We start from the raw sequence: 25,082 nt of genomic DNA, 5'->3' as shown, positions 1-25,082 counted from the left end.
CCCGGAGAGGTCCGCCGGCCCCGCCGGCCCAGCCGCTCACCCTCGCGCAGCGCCCCCTGGGGGTTCTCTCAGGCAAACGCACGGGGTCCGTGACCTCAGGTGGGCCGCACATGGCCGCGAAGGTGGCCGGAGCGCGGGGGCGGGGCGTGAGCGCGCCTTCGTGGCCCCCGGGCTCGGACCCTTGCCCCACGCCGGCCGCGGAGCCCTGGACGCCGCTCCAGGAAGCGGTGCGAGCCTCGCGAGGTAGACGGTAGCTTAAGGTGCTTCTGAAAGAAAAAGCGTTTTTAAAAAGTGGAATATATACCTACTCTTTTATTCAACCGTTTTCGATGCAGAAGAAACTATTTTTATAGAAGGAATTTTGAGCAGTTATATTAAAATTGTTTGACTTAACATAGAAGTACTTTGTAACCGTTCTGTCTCACTTCCTCTGGCAAGACTGTTTGAGAAGCACGACTGGGATCTTAAGGTGAACTTCAGGACGGCCCCGCGGCTGTCCCTGAATCCAGCCAGCCCCCAGTTGCCGCCCGTGACAGAAAGGACAGGGCTAAATGGGACCCGGTTCCAGGGAAGCCCTTCACAGGCTGCTGGGGCCCCGCTTACCCAGACAGGCCAGGGATTCCAGAAGTCTCAAACTTGGTCTGTTCATCATGAGTATATACATGGTCACAGATTTATACAATTAAAGAATTTTTTCACTTCTGAAAATTAAGTGGGGCCAAGTGAGAAGTGGAGGCGTAAGGCGACAGGTGGATGGGGACAGCTTTGCCACTTCTCAGGAATCCAAGTCTTAGCTTTAAGGGCCTCAGGAACTAGCCACGTGCGAGAAGCAGGCCAATTTACAATTTCCAGAAATCAATACTGGGGGCCTCTTATCCTGCAACGTGAGCTAAATCCATACTCTCTTCTGTAGCTTGAAGGTCTGTCCTTGAACACAAGTATTTGTAAACGTGAGAATTTCTTTTTAAGTCATTAAAGCGACTGTAGATGAAGGGCATCCTGGCTGCGTGCATTCCTCTCTGGGCTCGGCCTTGATGGGCTCCACTGATTTTTAGAGGAAGCTAGTAGTCTTCACTTTATCTTAATTCCGTAGTTGACATTTAAATGAAGATTTCATTTGGTCTTTGAAAGATCAACTACTCATGCAAAGTGCCTCTCCCCTCTTCTGTGACACCCCAGTGAAACCAAAACGGAGAAGTGCATTTCACTCTCGAGCTTCAGCTGCCCTACAAATAATGGAGCTTTCGCTTCCTGGCTACCAAGTTTCAGCCTTAGTTCGGTCTGGAGGGAAGGGTCACAGAACTTTCAGCTTGTACTAAATATTAACAGAAGTTGTACGTGGAAAATACATTGCTGAGCAAAATCCAGATTTTCCAAAAATTCAGAAATTCAAAATTGAAAGCTTTAGCTGCGGATAGTTCTATACAGTCTGGGAAGTTTTACTTCTCCATTCAACCTCTGAGGGGGTGGTGTATGTGGGGAAAAAAGCTATCCCTAGCGGTAGTACGTCTGGAGTACGTTCGTATCCAGAAAGCGGAAGGTTTGGAGCAATCTTTTATTGCTAGCTCAACAACATCAAATCCGTAAGTTAAAAGAAAAAGTGCTTTTCAAACCAGTGGTTTGGGTAATTGTTCAGTCATTGCCACTGTTGGGTAACATTTTCCAGCTACTCCTCAAATAGAAATAGTGCAAACATCAGAGGAGAGTAAACTTAAGGAGTAAACATTTGGAGAAAATAGCACTATTTTATTGTATTATTAGCTTAACTAAATTTAGCTTGTGAAAAGGTAGCACATTCCCAGTGGAAGAAATTAGCTTTCCATTCTGTAGAACCAGAAAAGCAACCTTTCTGTTTTTTCTCTGAATGGGATATTCTTCCACTTAATATTACTTGCGCACTGGCCGTGTTGCGGGTACAGAGCGCCTGGGAGACAGCCGTGAACCCGATGTAGTCTCCATCCTCAGCCAAAATACAACCTGCACTGGCGGTCAGAGCACAGGTAGGTGTCTGTGGGCCACTCCTCACAGGAAGTGCTGCCCTGTGAAGCTAAGCGACATGTTCCTGATAACTGGGTGGTGCTGCCTCCTTCAGTCACTGTGAAGACAGGACACCATTTGTAAAGCACCTGGTACAGTGCCTGGCACACGGGAGGTATTAGGACATATTGGACCCGGTGATTTATAAGCGACATTAAAAATAAGTATCAAGCTGGGGCACCTGTGTGGCTCAGACGGTTGAGCATCTGACTCTTGATTTCAACTGAGGTCATGATCTCACGGTCGTGAGGCTGAGCCCCACACTGGGCTGGGCACTGGGCGTGGAGCCTGCTTGGGATTCTCTCTCCTCCCCCCCGCCACTCCCCCAAGCACATGCATATGCACACACTCTCAAACTAAATAATAAACATTAAAAAAAAAGATACGATCATGTTTAAAAAAATACCAAGCTGTTCTTCCCCCCATGTTACGTTTGTTGCTTTAGTATGTATCTTTAAAGTGACTTTTTGTATAAAAGTTTACAAAATCTATCACTAGGCAGCAGCGACCACACCCATAGCAGCTTTGCCCCCTTTCCTCCCCCACCCTCCATGAAAAAATAGGGTTTCTCTTCCTCATCTAAATGCTAGACTTACAGGAAAACTAAGATTCTTTATTTCTAGGCTGCTATGTGCCAACAATTCCTAAGTTACACGTTATATTTCCATACATGACTTGTTACTAAAATTTGTTAGTGGCTTCGGTGATTTTTAGTAAACGGGCTCATGAGGAAATAATAAGGTAGGGGTTATTTTTTAAAGACCATTTATTGAATACTTCACATGTGCCAGGTGCTAACACGGATAAAAATATAAATGTCTCATAAAAATACCAAGTTGATTTTTTTAAAAAGTAAATTAAAATGATCCCACAGGAGGACAACAGAGGAGTGACCCGTAACAGGCCAGAGCAAGCCCCCCATATTTCCTGAGCACTGGCGCCGGGCACGAGACTGTCCAGGACAGGCCGGGGGTCTCCGCAGTGAGGAACCATCCCCACGCTCTCTGGTTTTCGAGAGCAAACGTCTCTCTCTCACTCTCCCTGCTGGTCAGCTGCGGGTCCACCACGCCACTCCGGGAGACTGAGCGCTTCTGCCTGGAAAACTGCTGGTCACGACGTCAGAGAAAAATGCAGCTCTGCCCGCCAGTGACACACATCACTTCCTGTCACGTTTTGATAGCAAAGCGACTCGCGTGAGGTGGGAAAGTGTTATTCCTTTCCCAGAGGGGTTAATTATGTTTTTTTACTTTGAAATGATTCTAGATGCAGAGGAAATTGCAAACTTACTTACTCCAGAGCGGTCTCGTGCGTCCCTTTCCCAGTTCTCCGCGGCGGTAACATCTTCCATAAGCGCAGGTCACAGCCGGGGGCCGGTGCCGCCCACAGACCTTACTCTGCAGTTCCCAGTGGTGCGCATGCGCGTGTTGCGTGGGACACCGTCTGCGGGGTTCTGTGCGACCACTGCACAGTCAAGACGCAAAAGGGTTCCACGAAGATCTCCCTTTTAGGGTCACGCCCATCCCCCGACCCCCCCATCTTACCCCCTGCCAACCACCACTCCGTCCTCCATTCAGGAATGTTGTTATGTAAGTGGAAACACAATGGGTTTCCTTTGGGGACTGGATTTTTTCACTTGGCACAGGCCCCTGGAATCCACCCAAGTTCCAGGTGTCAGCAAATCATCCTTGGATTGCAGAAGAGGAATGTTCTACGATGCGGACGCACGGGGAACAGTTTCTGAACTAGGACAGAGGCCAGCGGACTTCTCACCTGCGTTTTGCCGTAGCGTTTGGTTTGCGGGCGGCACTTCCGGTTTCTCGGGCGGCCTGGAGCCGCTCCGGCGGCTTTAGCCGAGGGTGCGTGGGGGCTGAGCGTCTGCCACCTGCGCAGTTCGTCCTCCCTCCGTGAGTCGGGACGAGGAGGGAAAATCCCAGAGAGCTCTAGTTCCAAGGATTTATAAATTCATACTAGCTCCAAGAATTATCCACTTCTTTCGGGGAGGGAAGCTGGGGCGGGCAGGCGCGGAGCGGATGACGGCCCTTCGCCAGTCCTGTGACGCCCCAGGAAAGCTGCTGCCAAGAACCGGCGGCCCCTCGGGCAGAGCCGGACGGGCCTGTTTGAAGGGGGCAGACGGCCTGCAGCAGAGGCCTGGGTCCTAATCCAGGCCTTAGCCAAGCCACTGAGCGGACTACACTTGGGTCCCTGCCTGTTGTTAGGTGAGGAGAGCAGATTGTAGGCAGGTTCTGAGACTCCTTCCCACGACAGCTCCACAGCCTCCAGAGGGCAAAAGCACCCGGAGCCCCAGAGACCCCGGCGACAAGGACGGCATATGAGACGCTGTGTTTTTACCTGGAAAATCAGGCCAGGGCTAATCCCATTCTGCAGGGCAGGGGAGGAGGTTACAGCTTTCAGTCTACCAAGGAACTAGTGAGAGGGGAATGTCACACAGGGTCCTTCACCGTGTTACAGAACTATCTACACTGAGATTTCACGGTCCAGCCCGGAATCATAATTCACGTAACAGCGAAACTCATTCCCCAAGGTCCGGGTGTGTGTGGGAATAAACTTGCACATCTTCACGCCAAGAAGTTTCTCTGCCTCTTCTTCCATGACAGCACCTGAAGGGAACAGACCCAGTGAACTTGAAGCCTGAAGCACCAACTACAGTTGGTGAGGGGTACTAGACTAGAATACGTGAGGTAATGAGATGACCCTATCACTCAATAAATACGTGGGAAGGTCAATTCTTTGTATCTCTTTTCACTTTCTTCAACACATTTGCAAATTACCTACTTTATTCCTTTTTAACTATTTTTTTTGCTTTTTTAAGTTTTTTTTTTTTTAAAAGTTCATTTTGAGGCAGAGAGAGTGTGCACATGCACCAGTGGGGGAGGGGCAGAGAGAGACAGAGAGAATCCCAGTCTCCACGCTCAGCTTAGCACAGCGCCCGACTCAGGGCTCAATCCCATGACCATGAGATCATGACCTAGGCCAAAATCAAGAATCGCTCGCTTAACTAACTGAGCCACCCAGTTGCCCCTCCTTTTTAATTTCAAAAATAGTTTTCCTACCTCTGCAAAACTGAGACACTTGAAAATTCAGGAATAAAGTTATATTCCACAAAGTAACATAAGGAAAGGAAAAAATAATGGCGAAGAACTAGTATTTTCCAACTCTGAGTCCAGAACCCCACTCTCAGTCATACCTAATTGGAGCTCATTCACACCAGCTTCTGGCTGATTGTCCCCGTGTCCCACCCACTGCCTGGCCCGCGGCCACCTCTGTGGACACAGCCCTAGGTGTCTCTGAGCCCCTCTCCTGAGACACCCCACTGCAGCAAGTGCTTCTCCAGCTCACACAGGCAGGAGACCCGGGATTCGCCCTGGACTCTTCCCTTCCCTCCACATTCTGAGCACAGCGAGCTCTTCCACCTTCATCTCTGAGTGGATCCTTACTCCACTCCCGCCTCCTCCTCACAGCCGCACCTCGTCCAGGCCTCTCTCAGCTGGACACACCCTCACCGTCACGGGGCCTGACTCCACCCGTGCCCTAAGTCCCTTTCAGCATAAAGTGAAAGTGCGCTTCTTAAGGCAAACTGGGTCCCGTCAGCTGGGGGCTGCCGGCTTTAAATCCAAGTCCCAACAATGGCAGCTGTCACCTGTAAGGGACCCTCTGGCCCCTCCCCCCACTCCACCTGTGTCAGCTGCACGCGATTTGGGGCAGAGCCCCCCGCATCCCTCCAAGAACCAGGGACAGGAGGAGAACTCCAGGGGGCTCTCAGGCACTCTCGGCCACCCCCCGAGGGCTCCCCGGAATGCTGCTCCTCCAAGAGCCCCTGCCTGCCCGATGGGAAGGACGCCCTCATGGTTCTCGGTGCCCGCCCAGCCCTTCTCTGATGCTATCACTACGCTTATCAGAATCATCTCTTCCGTCTGCTCGGTTACATTTTTTAACCCATCTCCTAAAACTAGAAGGCAGGCTCCGTGAAGCCGGGGCCCCTGCCTGTCAGCTGGCACGAAGGGCTAGCAAACAACTGGTGAACTGATAAGCCTCAGGGAAATGTACTTGTGAAAACCAGGGCCACCTTCTTGACAATTCTCCAGCTCCAGGGAGAAGAGACTCTCTGCAGCTCCGCTCCCGGCTCGGCCCAGCCCGAGGGGCCCTGGGGGCTGGAGGGGACCCCAGGGGCCTGGACGCCGGCCACCTAGAGTAGACAGACCGAGTTAATGTTCTAGTTCCTCGCCAACCCTCCGTATGTCCACCTGAAGACAGTACATCAGTCTCACCAGCAAGAACACACTTCTGCTGGTTAGATCAATGTAATCCACCGTCTAGCTCTGTAACCTTGGGCAACTCGTCTTAACGTTATCAATCCCACATTTCTCTCTCGTCACGTGTGGAGGCTGGATCCAACACTGCTACTATTCCTGATGAGGATGAGTAAAAATAACACTCACAGCACACTCTCCATGTGCCAGACCACACCCTGTGTGTATCATGTCACTTAATTCCAGTAACGCCGAAAGGAAGGCAGTGTTACCAGTCGGGTTTACAGATAAGGAAACCTGGCACAGGGACACTGGTTATGTAAGCTGTTTGAGGTCACACAGTGAGTGATGGATTCGGGATTCAAGTTCTAAGATCGCTTCCAACTCCAGGAACGTAAGGCTGGAATACCTCCCGGTCCAGGTTCGCCGGCCATGCAATCAGGTGCCTACCTGTGCACAGCAGAATCTTGCCCTGGGTCAGATACTTGATGGTTTCTGAAGTTTTTCTGAGACACTCCTTGGAGAGATAGGGGGGATCTGCTATTACGATGTCAAAACTGTGTGCAGCAATTTTTTCAGGTAAATCCAATGGATTGTTGTAATCATAGAAGATAAACTCCTCTCCGTATATAGCAAATCTTTTGTCGTATTCAAAGATGTATATAGAAAAGTCTTCTCTGTGTAGCTCTCTCAGTTTCTGGTAAACACTGGGGGCACTCACACAGGCTATTCTAGAAAACAAAAGGAAAAAACTCATGGAAGATCTTTAATGGAGAGCTCATAGTATTAGATAACAACTACTTCACTAAAAAAAACAATATCGGTCCTCGTGTTCAGATCTTCAAAGGAATCAGAATGCAAGCTAATGTAAAGGCAGTAAATTTCAAGAGGAAATTATACAGCTTCAGTTTTAAGGAATCTGGTGTTTAAAAATCCTGCAAATCATAATTTTCAGGTATGAAAGAATAAATAAATGTACTTTTTAGAGTAAAAAGTATAAAATGTTAGGAACACATTAGCAAAAAAGTTAAGATAGCCCAAGGCTTAAATATGCTTATGATTTACACATTGGTCCTCCTCATTTTAACATTTATTTCAAATACTTTGTCTCAAATTCATTTTTTTGAAGTTAATTTTTTTTACATATTTAGTTTTGAGAGAGAGAGTGAGTGGGGAAGTACAGAGAGAGGGGGACACAGAGGATCCAAAGCAGGCTCCATGCTGACATCACAGAGCCCGATGCAGGGCTCAAACTCATGAACTGCGAGATCACGACCTGAGCTGAAGTCAGGTGTTCAACTAACTGAACCACCGAGGTGCCCCTGAAGTTACTTCATAATATTCATAATCTAGAAAGAAAAACGCCAAATGACTGCCTCAATAGCTTCAGTTTTCTGCAAAGATACCTTAAAACTCAATCTCCATGCACACAAGCTGCTTTAAAACTACAAGATGCCTTTCTGAACAGAGACCATGTCCCATGGACAGGCTGGGTCCCCGAGCCCGGCTACAAAGGCTTCTCAGCCCCAGGGCACTTGAAGCTTGTGATACACTCTGGCGATGACACACATGCTTCGATGGGAAACACGGATGTCACAGCCCAGGGAGACAAGGGCCCTGTTGGCCAGTCCAGGCTGCCGCCAGGGCCGCGGCAAGCAGAGAGGGGCAGAGGACATGGAGCGATGTCCTCACTGTGCTCAAAGGTAACAAGCAGCGACCCAGGCTTAGATGTACAATGCAATTATCTTCTGAGAAAGAGGGTGAAATAGAGACAGTTCCAGACAAACAAAATCTGAGAGTTTGTCACCAGCAGACCTGCACCATGAAATTCCAAAGCACGTACTTTGGGCAAAGGGAAAGTGGTCTGAGGTGCAAGAGGGACTGTAAGCGAAATGGCGATGAACTTGGGGAGACAGTGACGTTTACTGTGCAGCAGCAGGTGACCTTCCGCAGGAGATGCAATCTTGGAGTCCTGGAGCCTCTCTTTACAATGAGGAGTATAATGGAGGATTAAACAGGGTGTCCCCGGAGAGCACGCACACAGTGGGGAAAGCACACAGTAAGTGCTCAATAAATGCTACTATTACTATTCATTTTGAATATTATGACAGACCTCCTAAAAGTACTGAAGGTACTTTTCAGAAAAAATAAAAAACTTCTTCCAAAGCCCTTTTATATTAGTGGAAAAAAAGAAAATATGTGTAAACACTGTCATTAAGAAGAACCCAATAAATATATATAATGTTAAAAGAAAAAGAGCAGCAAAAACAAAACAAAAAACCCTTAGGACTTCCATTTTAAGATGGCAGATATAACACATGCATTTACATTTGCTCCCTCATGAAAGCCTACTAAATAAAACATGAATAAAATGGTTTTGTTTTGTTGTTTAAGCATAAACTGCCAAGAGCAAAGAGAATTCAAGAGGAAACCAAACCAAACAAACCAACCCCACAAAACCAACCAACCAACCAACAAAACAAAAACCTCTTGAGAAGCAGAAAAGCAGGGGCGCCTGGGTGACTCATTCAGTTAAGCATCTGACATTAGCTTCCGTCATGATCTCACGGTTCATGAGTTTGAGCCCCCCATTGTGCTCTGCGCTGATGGTGCCGAGTCTGTTGGGATTTTCTCTCTCTCTCAAATTCAATAAACAAACTTAAAAAAAAAAAAAAAAAAAAGCAGAAAAGCGAATGGATGGCTGGTATTTGGCTCAGTGGACCCAAAAAGGCCAAATCCCAAACTGGTGTCACAGGTAAACTGAGAAGCTTCTGGTCTACACCCGAGCACCCTCAAAGGCTCCAGAAGCTCAGAACCAGGTAACCCAAGAAGTGGGGGTGAAGGTGGGGCTAAAAATAGGAGGGTTCACTGAAAGGCCTATTTAAGAAGCTTGTTCCCAGGATTCTCTTCCCTATCCCAAGTCTCTACTGTCTGCCCCTCTGTGACTGACAGAAAACGTTCCCCAAACTGAAGGACCCGAGTTAAAAGAAGGAAAGGGTTCTGCACCCAGTTCAGGAGACGGAAGCACCACAGCACGACATGACAAATACTGGGATTGAGAGAAACCCTAAGCTTGTAGTGGGCAGGGCTGGGAAAACACAGGTTTCCCACAAGAAATCAGGATGGCACCAGGTTTCTCCAGGGCACCTGAGGAAACCTGGAGGCAGCGAAGCAATCCCCTTAAAACCTGGAGCAGATACCCAACAAAACTATCACAATCGAGAGGAAGGACAGAATAAAAGTATTTGTAGACATGAAAGGTTTAACCGCCTCCCTGCCAGGTACTTTTTCTGTGGAAGCTATCAAAGGACGTACCAACCAAAATAAGGCTGTAAACTAAGAACTAGGGCACAGGGAACAGGAATCCAGAACAAAGGAGAGGTCAAAGGGCTCTGAGGTGCGATGGTGAAGGGAGACACGAAGGTAAGTAAGACCTGGAGCAAAGCCAAAAATCAGGGAGTCCAGGTAAGAGCAGCTTGCAAAGCCCTGGGAGTAGCTTCTTTCACAGAATTGAAATAGATCGGAATTCACTGATAGGAGAGCCACACAACTGGGGGAGGGTCTGAGAGTTAACATGTGATACGGCTATAGACGTACATAAAAAATAAAGAGATTTTCTTCAGAAAAATAAAAAATCATACAGAAAAGGAAAAGCATAAGGTTCAACTGTGCAGAACATTTATGTTGGCATAATATAAGCAACCGACTGCAGCTCAAGTCATGATCTTACAAGTTCGTGAGTTCGAGCCCCATGTCATCAGGCTCTACAGGTTGACAGCACGGAGCCTGACTTGGATCCCTGTCTCCCCCCGCCTCTCTGCTCCTCCCCAGCTCACACATGCTCTCTTTCTCAAAAATAAAGAAATGTGGTGGGTTTTTTTTTTAATGTTTTATTTATTTTTGAGAGATAGAGACAGCGTGAGCAGGGAAGGGTCAGAGAGGGAGACACAGAATCAGAAATAGGCTCCAGGCTCTGAGCTAGCTGTCAGCACAGAGCCCGACGTGGGGCTCGAACCCATGAACTGTGAGATCATGCCCTGAACCAAAGTCGGCAGCTTAACCAACTGAGACACTCAGGTGCCTCTCGAAACTAGAGAAATGTTAAAAAAAAAAAAGTTTTTCTTTTTAAGAGGAAAACAAACTTTAAAAATATAAAGGTAAGAAACAGGTTAGAAAATGTTAAAATAAAGAAGAGGTAGGACATCTTACAGTGAATGGGTTTCTGACTGTTCCTACCCTCAACACTGCAGCAATTCTTAATTCAGCACGTTATGCAAACCATGAACTACAGCCTTGTTTCCCACTTCTTACAAACCATCGCTCATTCTGGAAGGACATTCTGAATATTACTTTAGATCATAAGTCAAAAGAGAAACCAGCCCTGGGTCTTACCGGCCACGGTCTCCAGCGGCTGCAATGGCTTCCTCCGCGAGTCGCAAAGCGGTTTCCTGACTGTACCAAAACTGGCTCAACTGCTGTAACAGAGCAATGAGTGGAAATCATTTTGGAATCGCCATAAATTCCTTCCTTTTAATTTATAGCTACCATTCCGGTGTGCATAGATTTCAAGTTTTCTTTTTCTTTTTAAAACTAACTATTCTTTGGAATTATTCTAAATTAAAAGAAGACCTTAATTAATTACTGGAATCTAGGCACTGAGGTCAGTGGCTGCTGACGCCACAGGAGACAACCTGTGAATGTTTGTGTTGGGGAAGAACACACCCCCACCTTTGTGTGACTCTGGCTCAAAAAACACTGAACCTGCATCTGATTAAGCCTCTAGAATCAACTACCAATTGGCAGAACACAGCGGATGGAAGAACATGTTAAATACCACCACAGGGAGGAGAGGAACGCAGTCCGTGTACTTCCTAATGAGTACTTCCAGACTTCACCTAGTGAGTACTTCCTGAGTTACTGGGTTTTCCCTCGGGGCTAAGCTGTTTGCTCCTTCTCTTCATGCTGGTTAATGATTTTAAGTTTCTAGTGATCCTTAATTACCCACACATATTTATAAATTATATTTTAATGGGAAAAGTGGATTCTCCTGCAATGGAATGGGCCCATTTCCCCAACAGGCCTCTCTCCGAAAGGCCGTGCCGGGAGGGGGCGAGTGTGTGCAGCCAGTGTCTGCTGATGGCCCTTAAATCCAGCTTTAAAAATGTTTCCAAAACATATCGTCATCCGAACAAACATAAAAAGAAAAGCATTTAATAAACTTCAACACTGCTTCATGAGTTTAAAAAAAAAAAACCCTCTTAGAAAATCAGGACTAGTAAGGAACTTCTATTAAACTGATAACGGGCATCTAGGGAAAAAATGAAAGATCTATTTTTTACCCGTAAGAAAGAAGGCAAGAATGCCTGCTTTCAATACTCTTACTCAACATTCTACTGCAAGATCTAGGCATTGCATTAACGCAAGAAAGGAAAAAAGTGAGTGACAAGAAAGTACAGCTGCTGATACTTGCACATTGTGTGACTGTCTACCTAGAAAACCCCAGGGCGGACAAACGTTGCCGAAGTCAGACGCACACACTCACGCGGATACGCGTGCGCACGAGGTCACGTCTGTCTACCGGGTCCCGGCTGCAGGGAAGGCCACGCTCCGCCCTCTGCGCAGCTGCCGGAGGCAGCCGCTGGCGCACATGCGCACGCAGTGCACATGCGCACACGGCGCGGGGGGCGGCGGGGGCGGCGCTCTGCCTCCCGGGGATCTGGGCGGTGGCCCGGTGCCCGCCGCTGGCCACCGAGCTGCCCTTGTCCCTCACTCCAGCACTGTCGGGGCCCAGCTGTGGGTTGCGGCTCTCCTCGTACCCTTCTAAAACATAAAAATCTTCCTTTTAAAGCTTTAAGAGTCAAATGCACTTCTAGGCTCACAAAGAAAAACAGCCCCTGCCCGGCGCCTCCCCCCCGGCGAGTTCCACTCCTCGGAAGCACCTTTCCACTCTCGGCTCTTCCTTTGATCATCTGTCCCCAGCTTTCCAAGTATTATGCTTTAAACGCTCATTTTATTTTTAAGTGATCTCTATACCTAATGTGGGGCTTGAACTCACGACCCCAAGCCTGAGGGTTGCACGTTCTTCCAAATGAGCCAGGGAGGTACCCCTAAGTGCTCTCTCGAGTTTTCTACCTTATACTGTGTGGTTATCAGGGCCCCTGAGGGTTCTGCTCTGTCAGGCACACCCTCCTCCATCCCTCACGCTCCCCCTATGGCAGGAACCTATTTTTGGTTAAAATCATTGTCAGTGTTCATTGTGGGGCCAAATGATACATTATGCTTCCGTTTCCTTCTAGGATGGAACTTTCTGTTTTTCCTGGACCTAATAAATGTGTCATCTGCTTGTTTCTCTGAGCCGACCTCCAATTCTTCCAACGTCCTCTGGCAGCTTCGGAGAAGCAGTGCGCCGAGGCCAGTACCATGAGATCTGCCTATGTTTTATCCCTCACACTGGAGTAAGCTGAAATCTAGGCTGAACAAAATTCTACTCCCAATACTGAAGGCACTGCTCCACTTTCTTCTGGTTTCTAACAAAGCTACTGAGAAGTGCAGTGTGACTCATCCTGAGACTTGTAGGTGACTTGCTTTTCCTCTGGTAGGTTCTAAGATCTTGTCACCTGCATACAGAATTTCCAAAGTCATATAAACATGTGTCTTAGCGAGAATCTTCAGTTCTGGGAAATTTTCTTCAAAGAACATTTGTTTTAATGTTTATTTTTCTTTTAGAGAGACAGAGCTTGAGTAGGGGAGGGGCAGAGAGAGAGGGAAACAGAATCCAAAGCAGGCTCCAGGCTCTGAGCAGTCAGCATAGAGCCCTACTCTGGGCTCGAACTCCTAAGTCATGAGGTCATGCCCTGAGCAGAAGTCAGACACTTAACCGACTGAACCACCCAGGCACTCCCCGCTCCCCTTTAAAAAAAAAAAAATTTTTTTAATGTTTACTTACAGTTCTGAGAAATTTTCTGATATTAATCTTTTAAAATTTCCTCTACCCTTTATTTTCTGTTCTAGTTTTCTAGAATTCCATCCAATTAGCTAAAGACTGAGCCTCCTGGGTTCATCCTCTAGTTGTAGAAAATGGTTTCTTTCCAGCACTTGCATCTCTCCCTCCCTCCTTCCCTCTCTTTCTGCTTCCTAGGAGATTTCCTCAATTTTATAAACAAAACAAAATAAACCAAAAGAACATATCAAAATTAGAAAAATACTTAATTCTAAGTAGTGGGATTAGGAATAACTCATTTTTGTATTCATGTTTCTACCTTTTTTCTACAATAACCATGGATTACTTTTAGAATCAGAAAAAAAAAGCACATAATGCTTAAAACATTAAGCAGAGGGAAAGGGGAAAATAATACAGTCCTTCAAGTTTCTGATAGTCACCACCTACAGAAGCATCGAGCTAGAAGACAAAAGCACCTGAAGAAGAGAAACTGTTAGAGGCTTTTGTGTAGGTGGAAAATTTAGTGTAAATGTAAAAAAACATTTTTATCAGTCAGTTTCAAACAGATGGTAAATAGAATTTTAAACAACTTAAGGGATCCAAACTCAACACAAAATGTAAAAGCCTGTTTAAAAAAAAAAAAAAGAAAAGGCATATGAGAGCTTCCCTCTAGGTGGAAAATGATGCACAGAGAGTGTCCAGGGGTAGGCAGAGACAGAAAGCCCAAGCTTCAGCTATTTCTCAACCGTGTCTTTCACATATTTACATTTCTAGGTTCTAGCTTACGTCAGTTTCCCTCCACTCCTTTTATTTTCTTTCAATTCATGTTTTTGTTTATACCATAAAAATACAATTTAAATACATACTATGCACAAGAACCTATTAATATCTTTTTCAGAATTCCCTTTCGTCTTTTTTTTCATTGCACGTTTAAATTAGTTACCCCATTTACTGCACTATTATATTTTACCCCCTCCACAAGGATGACGGGCGCCAGGAAAACCAACAGCAAGGGTCTGTGCACAAGTCTGTGCTGGTCATAAATGACATGCTGTCCCCCACCTGAAAAGTCCCCTTGTCTGACCACCAACCAGCCTGACCATCAGAACCAGGAACATCTGCACTTAGAGTCTTAAATGTTCACGGACTGCTTTCTGGCTCAGCAGCACACACGGGCGTGAGGGACAGGTGAGAGATGCGGGTGTGAGGGGGACGCAGACCGACAGCAGATCGGCTGGACAGGTGCAGACAGGTAGGGGCAGGTGCAGAATCAGCAAGCACCACACCACTGTTTCCTGAGAGACGTGGGAGGCACTGACTTACCCAGTTCTCTTCTATTATTCCAATATTATATTTATCATCCCCGCCTGGGTCGCTTTGTTGCTTCTGCTCAGAATAAAATTCCTGGAGGGCCGCTAAGGTGTGGGAAGACAGCCGGGGAATGTCGTCATCGTCAGAGGCACTCATTTCGCAAATCGTCTGTAACCTGCAAATAAATGAGCAAAGATGTTGTGGGATTATTTTTTCCCTTCCCATCAAATAGTGATTTAGGGGGGCACCTGGGTGGTTCAGTCATCTAAGCGTCTGACTCCTGACTGTGGCTCAGGTCATGATCTCACGGTTCGTGGGCTAGAGCCCTGTGGTGGACTCTGTATGCTGACAGCGCGGAGCTTGCTTGGGAATATCTGTCTCCCCCTCTCTCCACCTCTCCTCCATTTGCACACATATTCTCTCTCTCTCAAAATAAACTTACAAAAATAGCAATTAAGAAATTTTTTACCTCACAGGAGGGATCCAAACTGAAAGTGAGATTTTTGTTTTTCATTAATTAAAAAAAAATTTTTTTTTAATTTTAAAGAGTGAGCATGGGAGGGGCAGAGAGAAGGAGAGAGAAATCCCGAGCAGGCTCCCACATTCAGCGTGGAGCCTGATGCAGGGCTCACACCCACGTCTGAGAACCCTGAGATCAAGACCTGAGCTGAAATCAAGACTCAGAAGCCCAGCCGACTGACTGAGCCACCCAAGGACCCCTGGAAGTGGGTTTTCTAGGGGAAACTCATATTTAAAATTTCCGAGATCAAACATCTACAGAGGTCTCCTACTCAACCACAGCTTAACACCTACAGGCTTTTCCTTTACATCTATCATTTTTACAAATGAGATTCTCCCATTTTTAAAACTCCTTGCAGAATGAATTTTTTTTTTTTACCATAAATATCTAAAGACATTTTTGCTTTCTTCAGGCACCCCAATGGCCATGTGCGGACATTCACTGTAGAGTCTCTGAATCAGAGATCCTTCCACGCCTGAATGTCAGTGTTCAGGTGATCTAAAGCTCAAGGGTGTTATTGACAGGGTAAGTGATGGATAGATAAAGGAGGGGCGTAGAAAGAAGTCTGGAAATGTAGAGGAATAACAAAGAGAAAGGGAAGAAGTAAAACACGGGGAGGGAGAAAAGAAACGTGTCCTGTGGGAACTGATGGCCAGGCCAGGCCGCTCACTTCTTGTGGTGCCTCTGGAGTTAGCCAGACCGCCAGGTCAAGGCACGGGCTTGGTCCGGACGGCAAATCTGCCCAAGACTCCTGACCTCTCCAAGTTCAGGGGTTTCCCAAAACCACCCTCACATTCACTAATTTGCAAAAAGGACTCACAGAACTCACTGGAAGCAATTATACTCACAGTTGCATTTACTACAGGGAAAGGATACAAACTGAGAACCAGCCAAAGGAAGAGGTGCGTAGGGCAGGGTCCAGGAGAGTTCCAAACAGGAAGCTGCGTCGCCCTCCGGACGCATCACCCTCCCAGCAAGGATGTGGGACAATACTCATGGAGTCCTGCTGGCCAAGGAAGCTTTGCAGAGTGTCCATGTCCACGTTTATTAAGGCTTCGTCACGTGGCCTGAGGGACGGAACTACTGCCTGGCTGAAGTGGGCCTCCAGCTCCCCCACCAAGAGGTTGGCTTGATCTGACCTGAGGGCCCTCCCGGAATAACTAAGACCTTCCCACCACCTGGGAGAGTTTAAGTGTTTCAAGGTTACATCCCAAGAGCGATGACAAAGGCCAAACCTCCCTTTGACTGAGGTTGTATTGCTTATTAGACAGGTGCGAAATTCATTTTTTTTGTTTATTTGTTGAGAGAGAGTGGGGGAGGGTCAGAGAGAGAGGGAGAGAGAGAGAATCCCAAGTACGCTCCTCGCTGTTGGCACAGAGCACAACATGGGGCTCAAACTCATTGACTGTGAGATCATGACCTGAGTAGAGATCAAGAGTCTGATGCTTAACTGACTGAGGCCCCAGGCGCCCCTACCAAACACATTCTTAAGTCAAAGTGTCTAAGAGCATAACATCTTATTTGCTTTTTAAAATATCCGGTCTACATTTTACATCAAGTGAGGTGCTAAAGATCATTCAAGAAAATCCATCACGTTGCTCCCTTCCTCCTCCAAGGCCTCAAGGGGTGTATCTGATCGACAGTCTTGGCCTCCTGCCTGTGCTACCACCGAGGGCAGCTGGAAAAACACCATCTGAACCTGGAGAATTCCCGAGGCTCAAGAAGAGAGTTCAAAAGATGCGAGCAGCCATTTCAAATGAGAAATACCTGCTTGATGATGCTTTTATTCTCCTTTTCAAAATCAAAAAGATGTATGAACAAAATGGAAATATCAACATAGATAGATAACATAAAAAGATATGAAAAGGGAATTCCAGAGCTGGAAATTACAATTACTGAAATGAAAAATCCACTAGAGGAATTCAAAAGCAGATTACAGTAGGCAGAAAATCAGCAAACTTGAAGATAATTGGTATTACTGAGTTTGTGGAAAAGACAGAAAAAATGACTTTCAGTGAACAGAACCCAAGGGCATAGTGTCAAGTGGACCAAAACACACATTTTGGGAGTCCCAGAAAGAGAAGGGAAAGGACAGAGCAATTCTTTAAAGAAATAATGGCTGAAAACTTCCCAAATTAGGTGAAAGAGAACTATAAACATGAAAGAAGCATAATGAACTCTAATATGATAAACTCAAAACACCCACACCAATACACATTATAATCACTATTAAAAGCCAAAGACAGAGAGAATCTTGAAAGCACCAAGAGAGGTGACTTGTCACATACTGTCACATAAAAGGGATCACCACTAAGATCATCAGTAGACTTTTCATCAGAAATTTTGGACGCTAGATAGCAGTGGACTGGTATACTCAAAATGCTGCACAGGAAAAAAAAATCAACCAGCAACCCTTGATATGATGAAAATGTCCTTCACAAGTGAGGAAGAAAGTAAGAAAGACATTTACAGATAAAGAAAAGCTGGGAGTTTGTTACCACTAGACCTGCCCTGCAAAAATTGGTAAAGTGAGTCCTCCAGGTTGAAATAAAGGCACACTAGGGGCGCCCAGGTGATTTAGTCAGTTAAGCATCTGACCCTTGATTCTGGCTCAAGTCATGATCTCACAGGCTTTGCACTGTCAGTGTAGAGCCTGCTTGTGATTCTCTCTCTTCCCTCTCTCTCTGCCCCTCCTCCATGTGCACTCTCCCTCTCTCAAAATAATAGACTTAAAAAAATAAAGACACAAAAAGACACTAGACAGTGTAAAACCATATGTACAAATAAAGATCTCAGTAAAGGTAAATATGGGCAATTATAAAAGCTAGTATTCAATTTATAACTCTACTTTTTGTTTTCTATATGATTTAAGAGACTGATACCCAAGCATCTATCAACAGATGAATGGATACACATATAAAGGAATATCATTCAGACTTAAAAAGGAAAGAAATTCTGATACATGGCTAATATATGGATGAACCTTGACATTATGCTAAGTGAAAAAAGTCAGTAACAAAAAGACAAATGCTCTCTGATCCCACTGATATGAGGTACCTAGAATAGTCAAATTCGCAAAGACAGAGAGTAGAATGGAGGTTGGCAGGGGCTGAGCGGTGGGAAGAATAGAAGGCGGTTTAATGTGTATATAGTTTTAGTTTAACAAGATGAAAAGTGGAGACGGATGGTGGCAATGGATGCACAACAGTGCGAATGTATTAACACTACTGAACTGCACACTGAAAACAGGTAAGATGGTAAATTTGATGTTACGTGTATATTCCCGCAATAAAAATATTGGGGGGAAATGTCATTACAGTGGAGATCAATTGCCTGTTAAGTAAGGTGATTAGATTGTTGTCACGGCTCTGGTTGTTAGAGGATTCCCTGAAGAAGTGATATTTAAGCTAGGCTCTAAAGAATAAGTTCTCCCATAGGCAAAGAAAGGTGAAAGAGCACTCAAGGAAGAGGAAACAGCATTTGCATCAAATGGTTGGCAAAGAACTGATGCATTATATGGTTTGAAATAAATCAGTCATAATTTCAAAAGAACTGCCTACTAATTCAGCAATAAAACAATGTCCACAATGAATTTTGTTGTTTTATGGTTTTGTTTATATTGAATTTGAGAATGTGTTAAGTTCTATAGTTGTAGAAGAATCAAAAGCAGGATGATTTATTTACTTCTGAGGTTTTAATTTAGAATAAAAATAACTTAAATCAACATTGAGGCATCTGCAGCAGTCCCACTGAGGAATGGCATGAAGGTTTTAAATCAGTAATTTTCGTTTACTGCGAAAAGCACGAAGAATAAATTTTCAGGGAAGCATACCAGGAGCTATCAGGCTGGAGAACTTCCAGGTGGAAATTCCAAAGACTGGGGGTGTATGCATGCCTGACTGAGAAAGGCTAAGAAAACAGAGCAAACTGATCTGCAAACTACTAAAAGGTCTTGTTTTGGTTTGGTATTTCAGGATTAAAAGTTCCTTTCATTCGGGAAAAGAATCGGGCAACTATTAAAATCCAACGTCTCCTGGCAGAGTTGAAGTGAACAACCAGTTTCTGATCAAATCTGTACCACGATACCGACTAGAAGAGGTAAAGGACAAAGAAAAGTACGTATGTGTTAATGTATGCATGTACAGATATAAGGTCTGTGTTTACATCCATATACATTCCTACAGGCACATACATTCATATATCCTTGTCACAGACAGGAATATTTGATTTTCTTTTATTAGTACTAAGCACTTTCCACAGCTGCATATGTGGAAAAGGGCTTTCAAACTGCAGCCTGAAATCTGTTAGCTAATCATTTAGAAATAAAACATGAAAAACCATAAAAAGAAACCAGGTGACGTTAAGTGCAAAATAAAGAATTCCAAAAAGGAGTTTAAGAAAACTGTCTACTTTCATGGTTGTAAAAAGTATACACTTCAGTATTTTAGCATGAATTTTGTCTCAAAATAAAATTTTATTTTAAAGCAGATCAAATCCATTCATTTGCTAACCATTTACTGAGGTACTGCCCTGTACTAAGCATTGTTCTTGATGATGGAAATCAATACCCCAGTTCCCTTGGAGATTACATTCTAGTGAGGCACAGACAGACTATATGCAATAGAGTATGTGTTGGATGATGATAAGATCAATGAAAGAACATGTGGAGAATGGAGGGGCTGCAATTTTAGCAATCACAGACTGCTTCCTACATTACTAAAGTGAGTTCAAGATTGCATCACTTGTTATATGGGAAAACTGAAATCTGCTTATGTAATAAACATTGCTACAGATTAAATTGAATGAACTTTAGTTTTTAAATACTAATTTTTTTTTTACTTAAGTCACTACTTCATATCTTTAATGTTGTTTAAAAATTTTCTAAGTGGGTTTATAAAATTGATGTGAAAGAGATTTTCAAGTCGAAAAGAGTTGGGAAGTGCTGTGTCATACATACTACTATCAAACTGATGCTGAACCACGTATGGCCCGTACCTGAGATCAGCGGTTCTCACAGGAGATTCCGCAATCCCCTACCCCAGGAGGGGAACATTTGGCAATGTCTGGAGATACTTCTGGTTGTGAGGACTGGAGAGGATGCTACGGGTAGAGTCCAGGAATGCTGGCAAATGCAATGTACAAGACAGTCCACCACAATAAGGAACGATCCAGCCCCAAATGTCTACAGGGCTATGGCTGACAGAGAGAGACCAATGACTGTGATAATGTTTCTCTTAGAAAAGCACCATTTGACGCCATGGGACCAAAATGGAGAGCATGCAAGGGCAGAGAACAGAAGTGAAACAGCAGGTGGCATTTTAACCTGGCCTTGAGGGAGAAGAAAAGATGAAGAATGAGGATTACAGAAGGAACAGCATGAGTGAAGGGCTGGACACATCCATGTGCAGCACCAGCAGGGATTAGGAGGCCGCTCATGTACTGTGGTTGCTTCCTATTGCTTTAAACAGTACTTAACTTAATATAACTAATGTAATCCTAAAAAGCAATATATAAATCTAATTACATTTCAAATGTATAAATTTCTACAATTTCCATAGGTCAATTTTACTTAAAGCAAGCCACTCCCTCCCACACTGTATACTCACACAGTATCATTATTGCCTCTGCAAGTGACTTTGGTCAAGTAAGTGTGATCCAGTGGAAAGAGCATTAACTTAGAATTCATCCCAGACACCTGAGTAAATTGGGGCGTGCGGTGGGAGAGAGGGGAAATCCGAGGTAGCCTGTGAGGCTCCCTCTGCGAATAGGTAAGAATAGCCTAGATGTTCCATATTGCCCTATGCTTCTACCCTTAATCTGATTTACTGCCAGGAAAGGGCCATAATCTTTCAACTTCTTTGCATCTTTGCCTCTGTAGTTACCCTTGTCTAAAATGCTTCCCTCCCTCTCGCTTTCTAAAATTCTATTTATCCTGTTATTTTATCAAATTAATTTTAAAAAGTGAGGTTAAATTTAGCTAGAGTGAAGTACACACAGATCCTGAGTGTACAATGCGATGAACTGCTGTGTATACCTCCACGCCACCTCAACCCGGTCAAGACGTCCTGGTCTTACACATCGGCCCCTCCCCACGCCGGAAGCGAAGCGCCCCGGCCCAGGTGGGTCCCTTACTCTGACCATCCGTGCCCCACGGTACCGCCCTTCCGCCCAGCCCCCGGACCTCCCCCAGACGCCCCGCGCCCAGCACAGGAGCCGCCTCCGAAGGCCGCAGCGGACGGGCGTGGGGGCCCGACGTCCTGGGCAGGAAGTCAGGGTAGCAGGCCCCGTCCCATTTCTGGCCGGAGGCGCGTCCTCCTACTGCCGCGGCCGGCCGGGGCCCAGGCCCACGAGGCCGCGTCCCGCACAGCAGGAACCCGGCTCCTCTGGGCTCGCCGGCCGGCCCCAGACACCCTGAACTGAGCCCCTCCGCCCTTACTGCACGGGAGAAAGGGGGACAAACAGAAAAAGAACCACAACCGCCTCCGAAGCCGCAGACCAGCGCGGAGGCGACCCCACCTTCGCGCCCACGTCCGTCCACTCCGTAGCCACGCGTGCGCAGTCACCCTCAGGTGCGCAGGCGCGGGAGGCCGGCCTGCGTGGGCCCGCGCCGCGTCCGCGCATGCGCACACCCTCCAGCCCGGGGGCGCTTCCGGAAGACCCGGGACGCAGTTTCCTCCAGGCGCTCCAGTCGTGCTGTGATGGGGGCAAGGGCTTGCTCTTGATGGGCATTGTCCCCTCTCGTTTTCTCTAGCTTATAAATTACCTCCCAACAATGGTGGCAATTAAAAAAAAGGGGGGGTAAGTTTTTAATTAAATTCCCTTCAAGTTAAACGTATTCCAAGTAGCCTGTTTTGCACTTGAAACTAGTACGTTTCGCAAACATTAAATTTAGGCATCTCTCTAGTTTACTCGGTCTTAGAGGAATTAAGACATTAAGTTGAGGCTTTATATGAGTTGGGTTAGGAAAACCCTCAAACCCTGCACTTTGGTCAGATTTCCTCCTCAGTATGGTTTGCCTACCCAAACTTAATGTGGTTACTGTAAGTCCAGCTGTATGCATTTTCACTTGGGGGTTAGCTGCAAAAAATGCAAGAGATGTAAATGAGTGTAAGATCTGATTGGTAAACAGATGATGTAAGCAGATGTCTTCATGCTGAAAGAAGACCAGCTACTAATTTGGAAAGCAATCCAATCATGAGACAACATCCTCCATGAAAATGATGGATACTGTTTGGTCAGCTGCTTTGCCATTACTCTTTCAGAGCCTTCAGTGTTGAGTGTGTTCAACATATATGAAGACATCTAGCGCAGTAACACATAACAAGAACTTACTGTAAGAAGTGTTCCCTTCCACCTTCGCTGCTACCAAATCATGAGATACTTATTTTCCATTCCCCAAGGCAATCAATCTATATATTATGTTCCTTTACTAATTTTATTATCTTGTTAAGTTTTATATATTCTGATGAATGGCTTTAAATCCGATCCAGGATAAGGTGAGGATATAAATGAATTGCTGAGCTGCCAAATGATGCCATTCAGTAGTTCATGAAAGAGGTTTATGGGGCGCCTGGGTGGCTCAGTCGGTTGGGCTTCCGACTTTGGCTCAGGTCATGATCTTGCGTTTGTGGGTTTGAGCTCTGCATTGGGCTCTGTGCTGACAGCTCAGAGCCTGGAGCCTGCTTCACATTCCATGTCTCCCTCTCTCTCTCTGCCCTTCCCCTGATCATGTTCTGTCTCTCTCTGTAACATAAACAAACATTTAAAAAAAATTTTTTTTAAAGAGGTTTACAACTTTGTGATTACCATGCTATTTTAAATACTGTTTCCAGGTCTGTAACAGCCCCCTTTTTTCTTTTACTTTGAAAGTTTTGAACTGATGACAAATCTATTAAACAGTATTTCAAAATCAGATGTAACAGCAAGAGAGCTGGAAAGAAAAATATAAAGCTAAAGCAAATCAATAACATGAACCAAGAAATAATTAATAACCAACTTTTATGGCAGTATATTTTTACAGAGGTAGTCATACAAGACTGCCTTGGCTTATCAATTAACAGAAAAGTTTATGCTAAAGAAAATTAGTTTTGGCTTGAAACATCTTTTTAAGCTTTCAAAGTTTTAATTGCTTTCATATCATGTGAGCTACAGTAGTTACCTTCATGTAATGTGTATGACATGTTTTTTTATAATTAAAGTGACTTAGATGTCAGAAAGTTCATATAATTATACTTCCACCAAGAGTGTTGACTGGCCAGACAGCATGTCTCACTAATACATGAAGATTAGGATTTTCCTGGTGAAACATTTGCATTTTAATTTAATGGTTAAAATTACAGAAAAACGTAAAACATCAAAAGCAATTTGATTGGTATTAAAGTGAAGTGAAGATTATTTGTCAAGTTAAACTAGTCTTGAAAGATGCTTTCAAATCAATTCAGGAATGACTCCTTTGTTTATTCAAAAATTATTTTTGTTCATCTCACTACTCTTCAGAAATGGTGCATAAAAGGAATGAAGATTATTCTGAAAAATAATGAAGATTATTTCTTAAGATGAACTTACACTCAGTTTTTCCTTTTCTAAAAAGTCACTAGGAATTACTTATAATGACAAGAACAGACTCTTCCATTTGTCAAGTACTGTATTGCTGAAGTTTTCTGATGTGCATTAGTGTAGCAAAGCTTTAACTTCACATAGGGAAAAAAAAAGTTTCATTTCTCCAATTTATTTGGTAACAGCTAAGTTATAAAGAATTAGTGATTGGGACACCTGCGTGGCTCAGTCAGTTAAGTGTCCAACTCTTGATTTTGGGTCAGGTTATGATCTCAGTTTTGTGAGTTCGAGTCCTATGTTGGGCTCTGCACTGACAGCAGAGAGCCTGCCTGGGATTATTCCTCTCTCTCTCCTCCTGCTTGCACTCTGTCTCTTGAAATGAATAAACTTAAAAAAAAAAAAAAAAAAGAATTAGTGATTCATGAAACCTACTTTGGGAACCACTGCTATGATTTTTGTTACTGGAGGATTATGAGCTGAATATTCAACAGAAATTGGAACCACCAACTTAAGTAGATCAATTTTCTCATATAGAAAAGAAGAAACAGTAAGTAAGATGGTAAACTCTACCCCAATACCAACATGGTAGGTGTGGCTAGGTCACATTTTATTGATGTGGAGATACTACAGTGCTTAAAATTAATGACTATCAGATATTAGACTTTGTATCAGAACACATTGATGGATCAAAATGTGCTTGTAGAAACAATCTTTAAGTATCATGGAATCTCTTGAGCATCTACTATTATATCCATTACCATGTTTAAAATTTTCCCTTTGGGAAGAATTGACATTTATGGTCCTATGATATAGAGGATGTGGTTAGGAATCGAATTTAGGTCTCTCTGCCTCTCCCCTGTACTGTACCAGTTCGAATGGCTTTACCAGCTCAGTCCTCAGAAAGGACTATCCAGGGCAATGCACTTATAAGCAGGTACAAACGAATACTGCAGCCTAAGATCTCCGGACACTGGAAGACTGAGCTGGCAAAGCCCAAATGAACACTATCACAACTTAAAACCGCTAACTACTATGGAAATAAAAATATTTGTTAGTTTCACCCAACATGCCTTTGCTTCCACTTAGTTTCAATAGGAAGTCAAAGTGAACTGCCATCTTAGATTACAAAGAATGCACAAGACTTAATCTGGGGTGCGGCGCTTAACCACAAACAAAAATGTCACATAACCTAATCAATGCACCAAAGGCATTCTTCACAAACCATTCAGTACAAAAGGACTATTTTTAGAGAGAACCATTACAGATAAATATTAAATTTACCAATACCAATTTTTATATATGGGACCTTTAAAATCATTTATGGCTCTCTTCAAAAGACAGGTGATCAGCCTGTGCTGGAGCCCCCCCTTAACGTAAGACGGGAAACAAAACTCCCCATGCGCTCTACTCACTGTGCCTCTTAACCCCCTTCACCCCCCCCCACCCCTGC

At 44.8% G+C, this 25,082-nt stretch overlaps 1 protein-coding gene across 9 annotated transcripts; it reads right to left on the bottom strand.

Annotated features, from left to right (window-relative positions):
- Positions 1-245: 245 nt before the first annotated feature.
- EEF1AKMT1 (EEF1A lysine methyltransferase 1) lies at positions 246-21,667 on the bottom strand. Of its 9 annotated transcripts, none has more exons than XR_013330593.1 (6): positions 20,683-21,146; positions 14,569-14,731; positions 10,698-10,780; positions 6,756-7,036; positions 3,329-4,655; positions 246-266 (listed from the first exon to the last, which is right to left on the bottom strand). XR_013330593.1 is itself a non-coding variant. In XM_077745458.1 (5 exons), the coding sequence occupies exons 2-5, from the start codon at positions 14,710-14,712 to the stop codon at positions 4,513-4,515; spliced, it is 651 nt and encodes a 216-aa protein (XP_077601584.1). In that variant the 5' UTR covers positions 14,713-14,731; positions 21,593-21,667; the 3' UTR covers positions 2,786-4,512. The 9 variants fall into 9 exon arrangements, 4 of the variants coding, with proteins under 4 accessions (XP_077601584.1, XP_077601586.1, XP_077601582.1 ...); XR_013330591.1 differs by lacking the exon at positions 246-266 and adding an exon at positions 2,786-3,200 and having other exon boundaries at positions 3,325-4,655; XR_013330592.1 differs by lacking the exon at positions 246-266 and adding an exon at positions 2,786-3,200.
- Positions 21,668-25,082: the final 3,415 nt, after the last annotated feature.

The sequence above is a fragment of the Crocuta crocuta genome, unplaced genomic scaffold (genome assembly GCF_008692635.1).
Source record: "Crocuta crocuta isolate KB4526 unplaced genomic scaffold, BGI_CrCroc_1.0 scaffold258, whole genome shotgun sequence".
Taxonomy (NCBI): Eukaryota; Metazoa; Chordata; class Mammalia; order Carnivora; family Hyaenidae; genus Crocuta; species Crocuta crocuta.
Note: the sequence above shows the minus strand (reverse complement) of the source record. Positions and strands in the feature narration are given on the sequence as shown.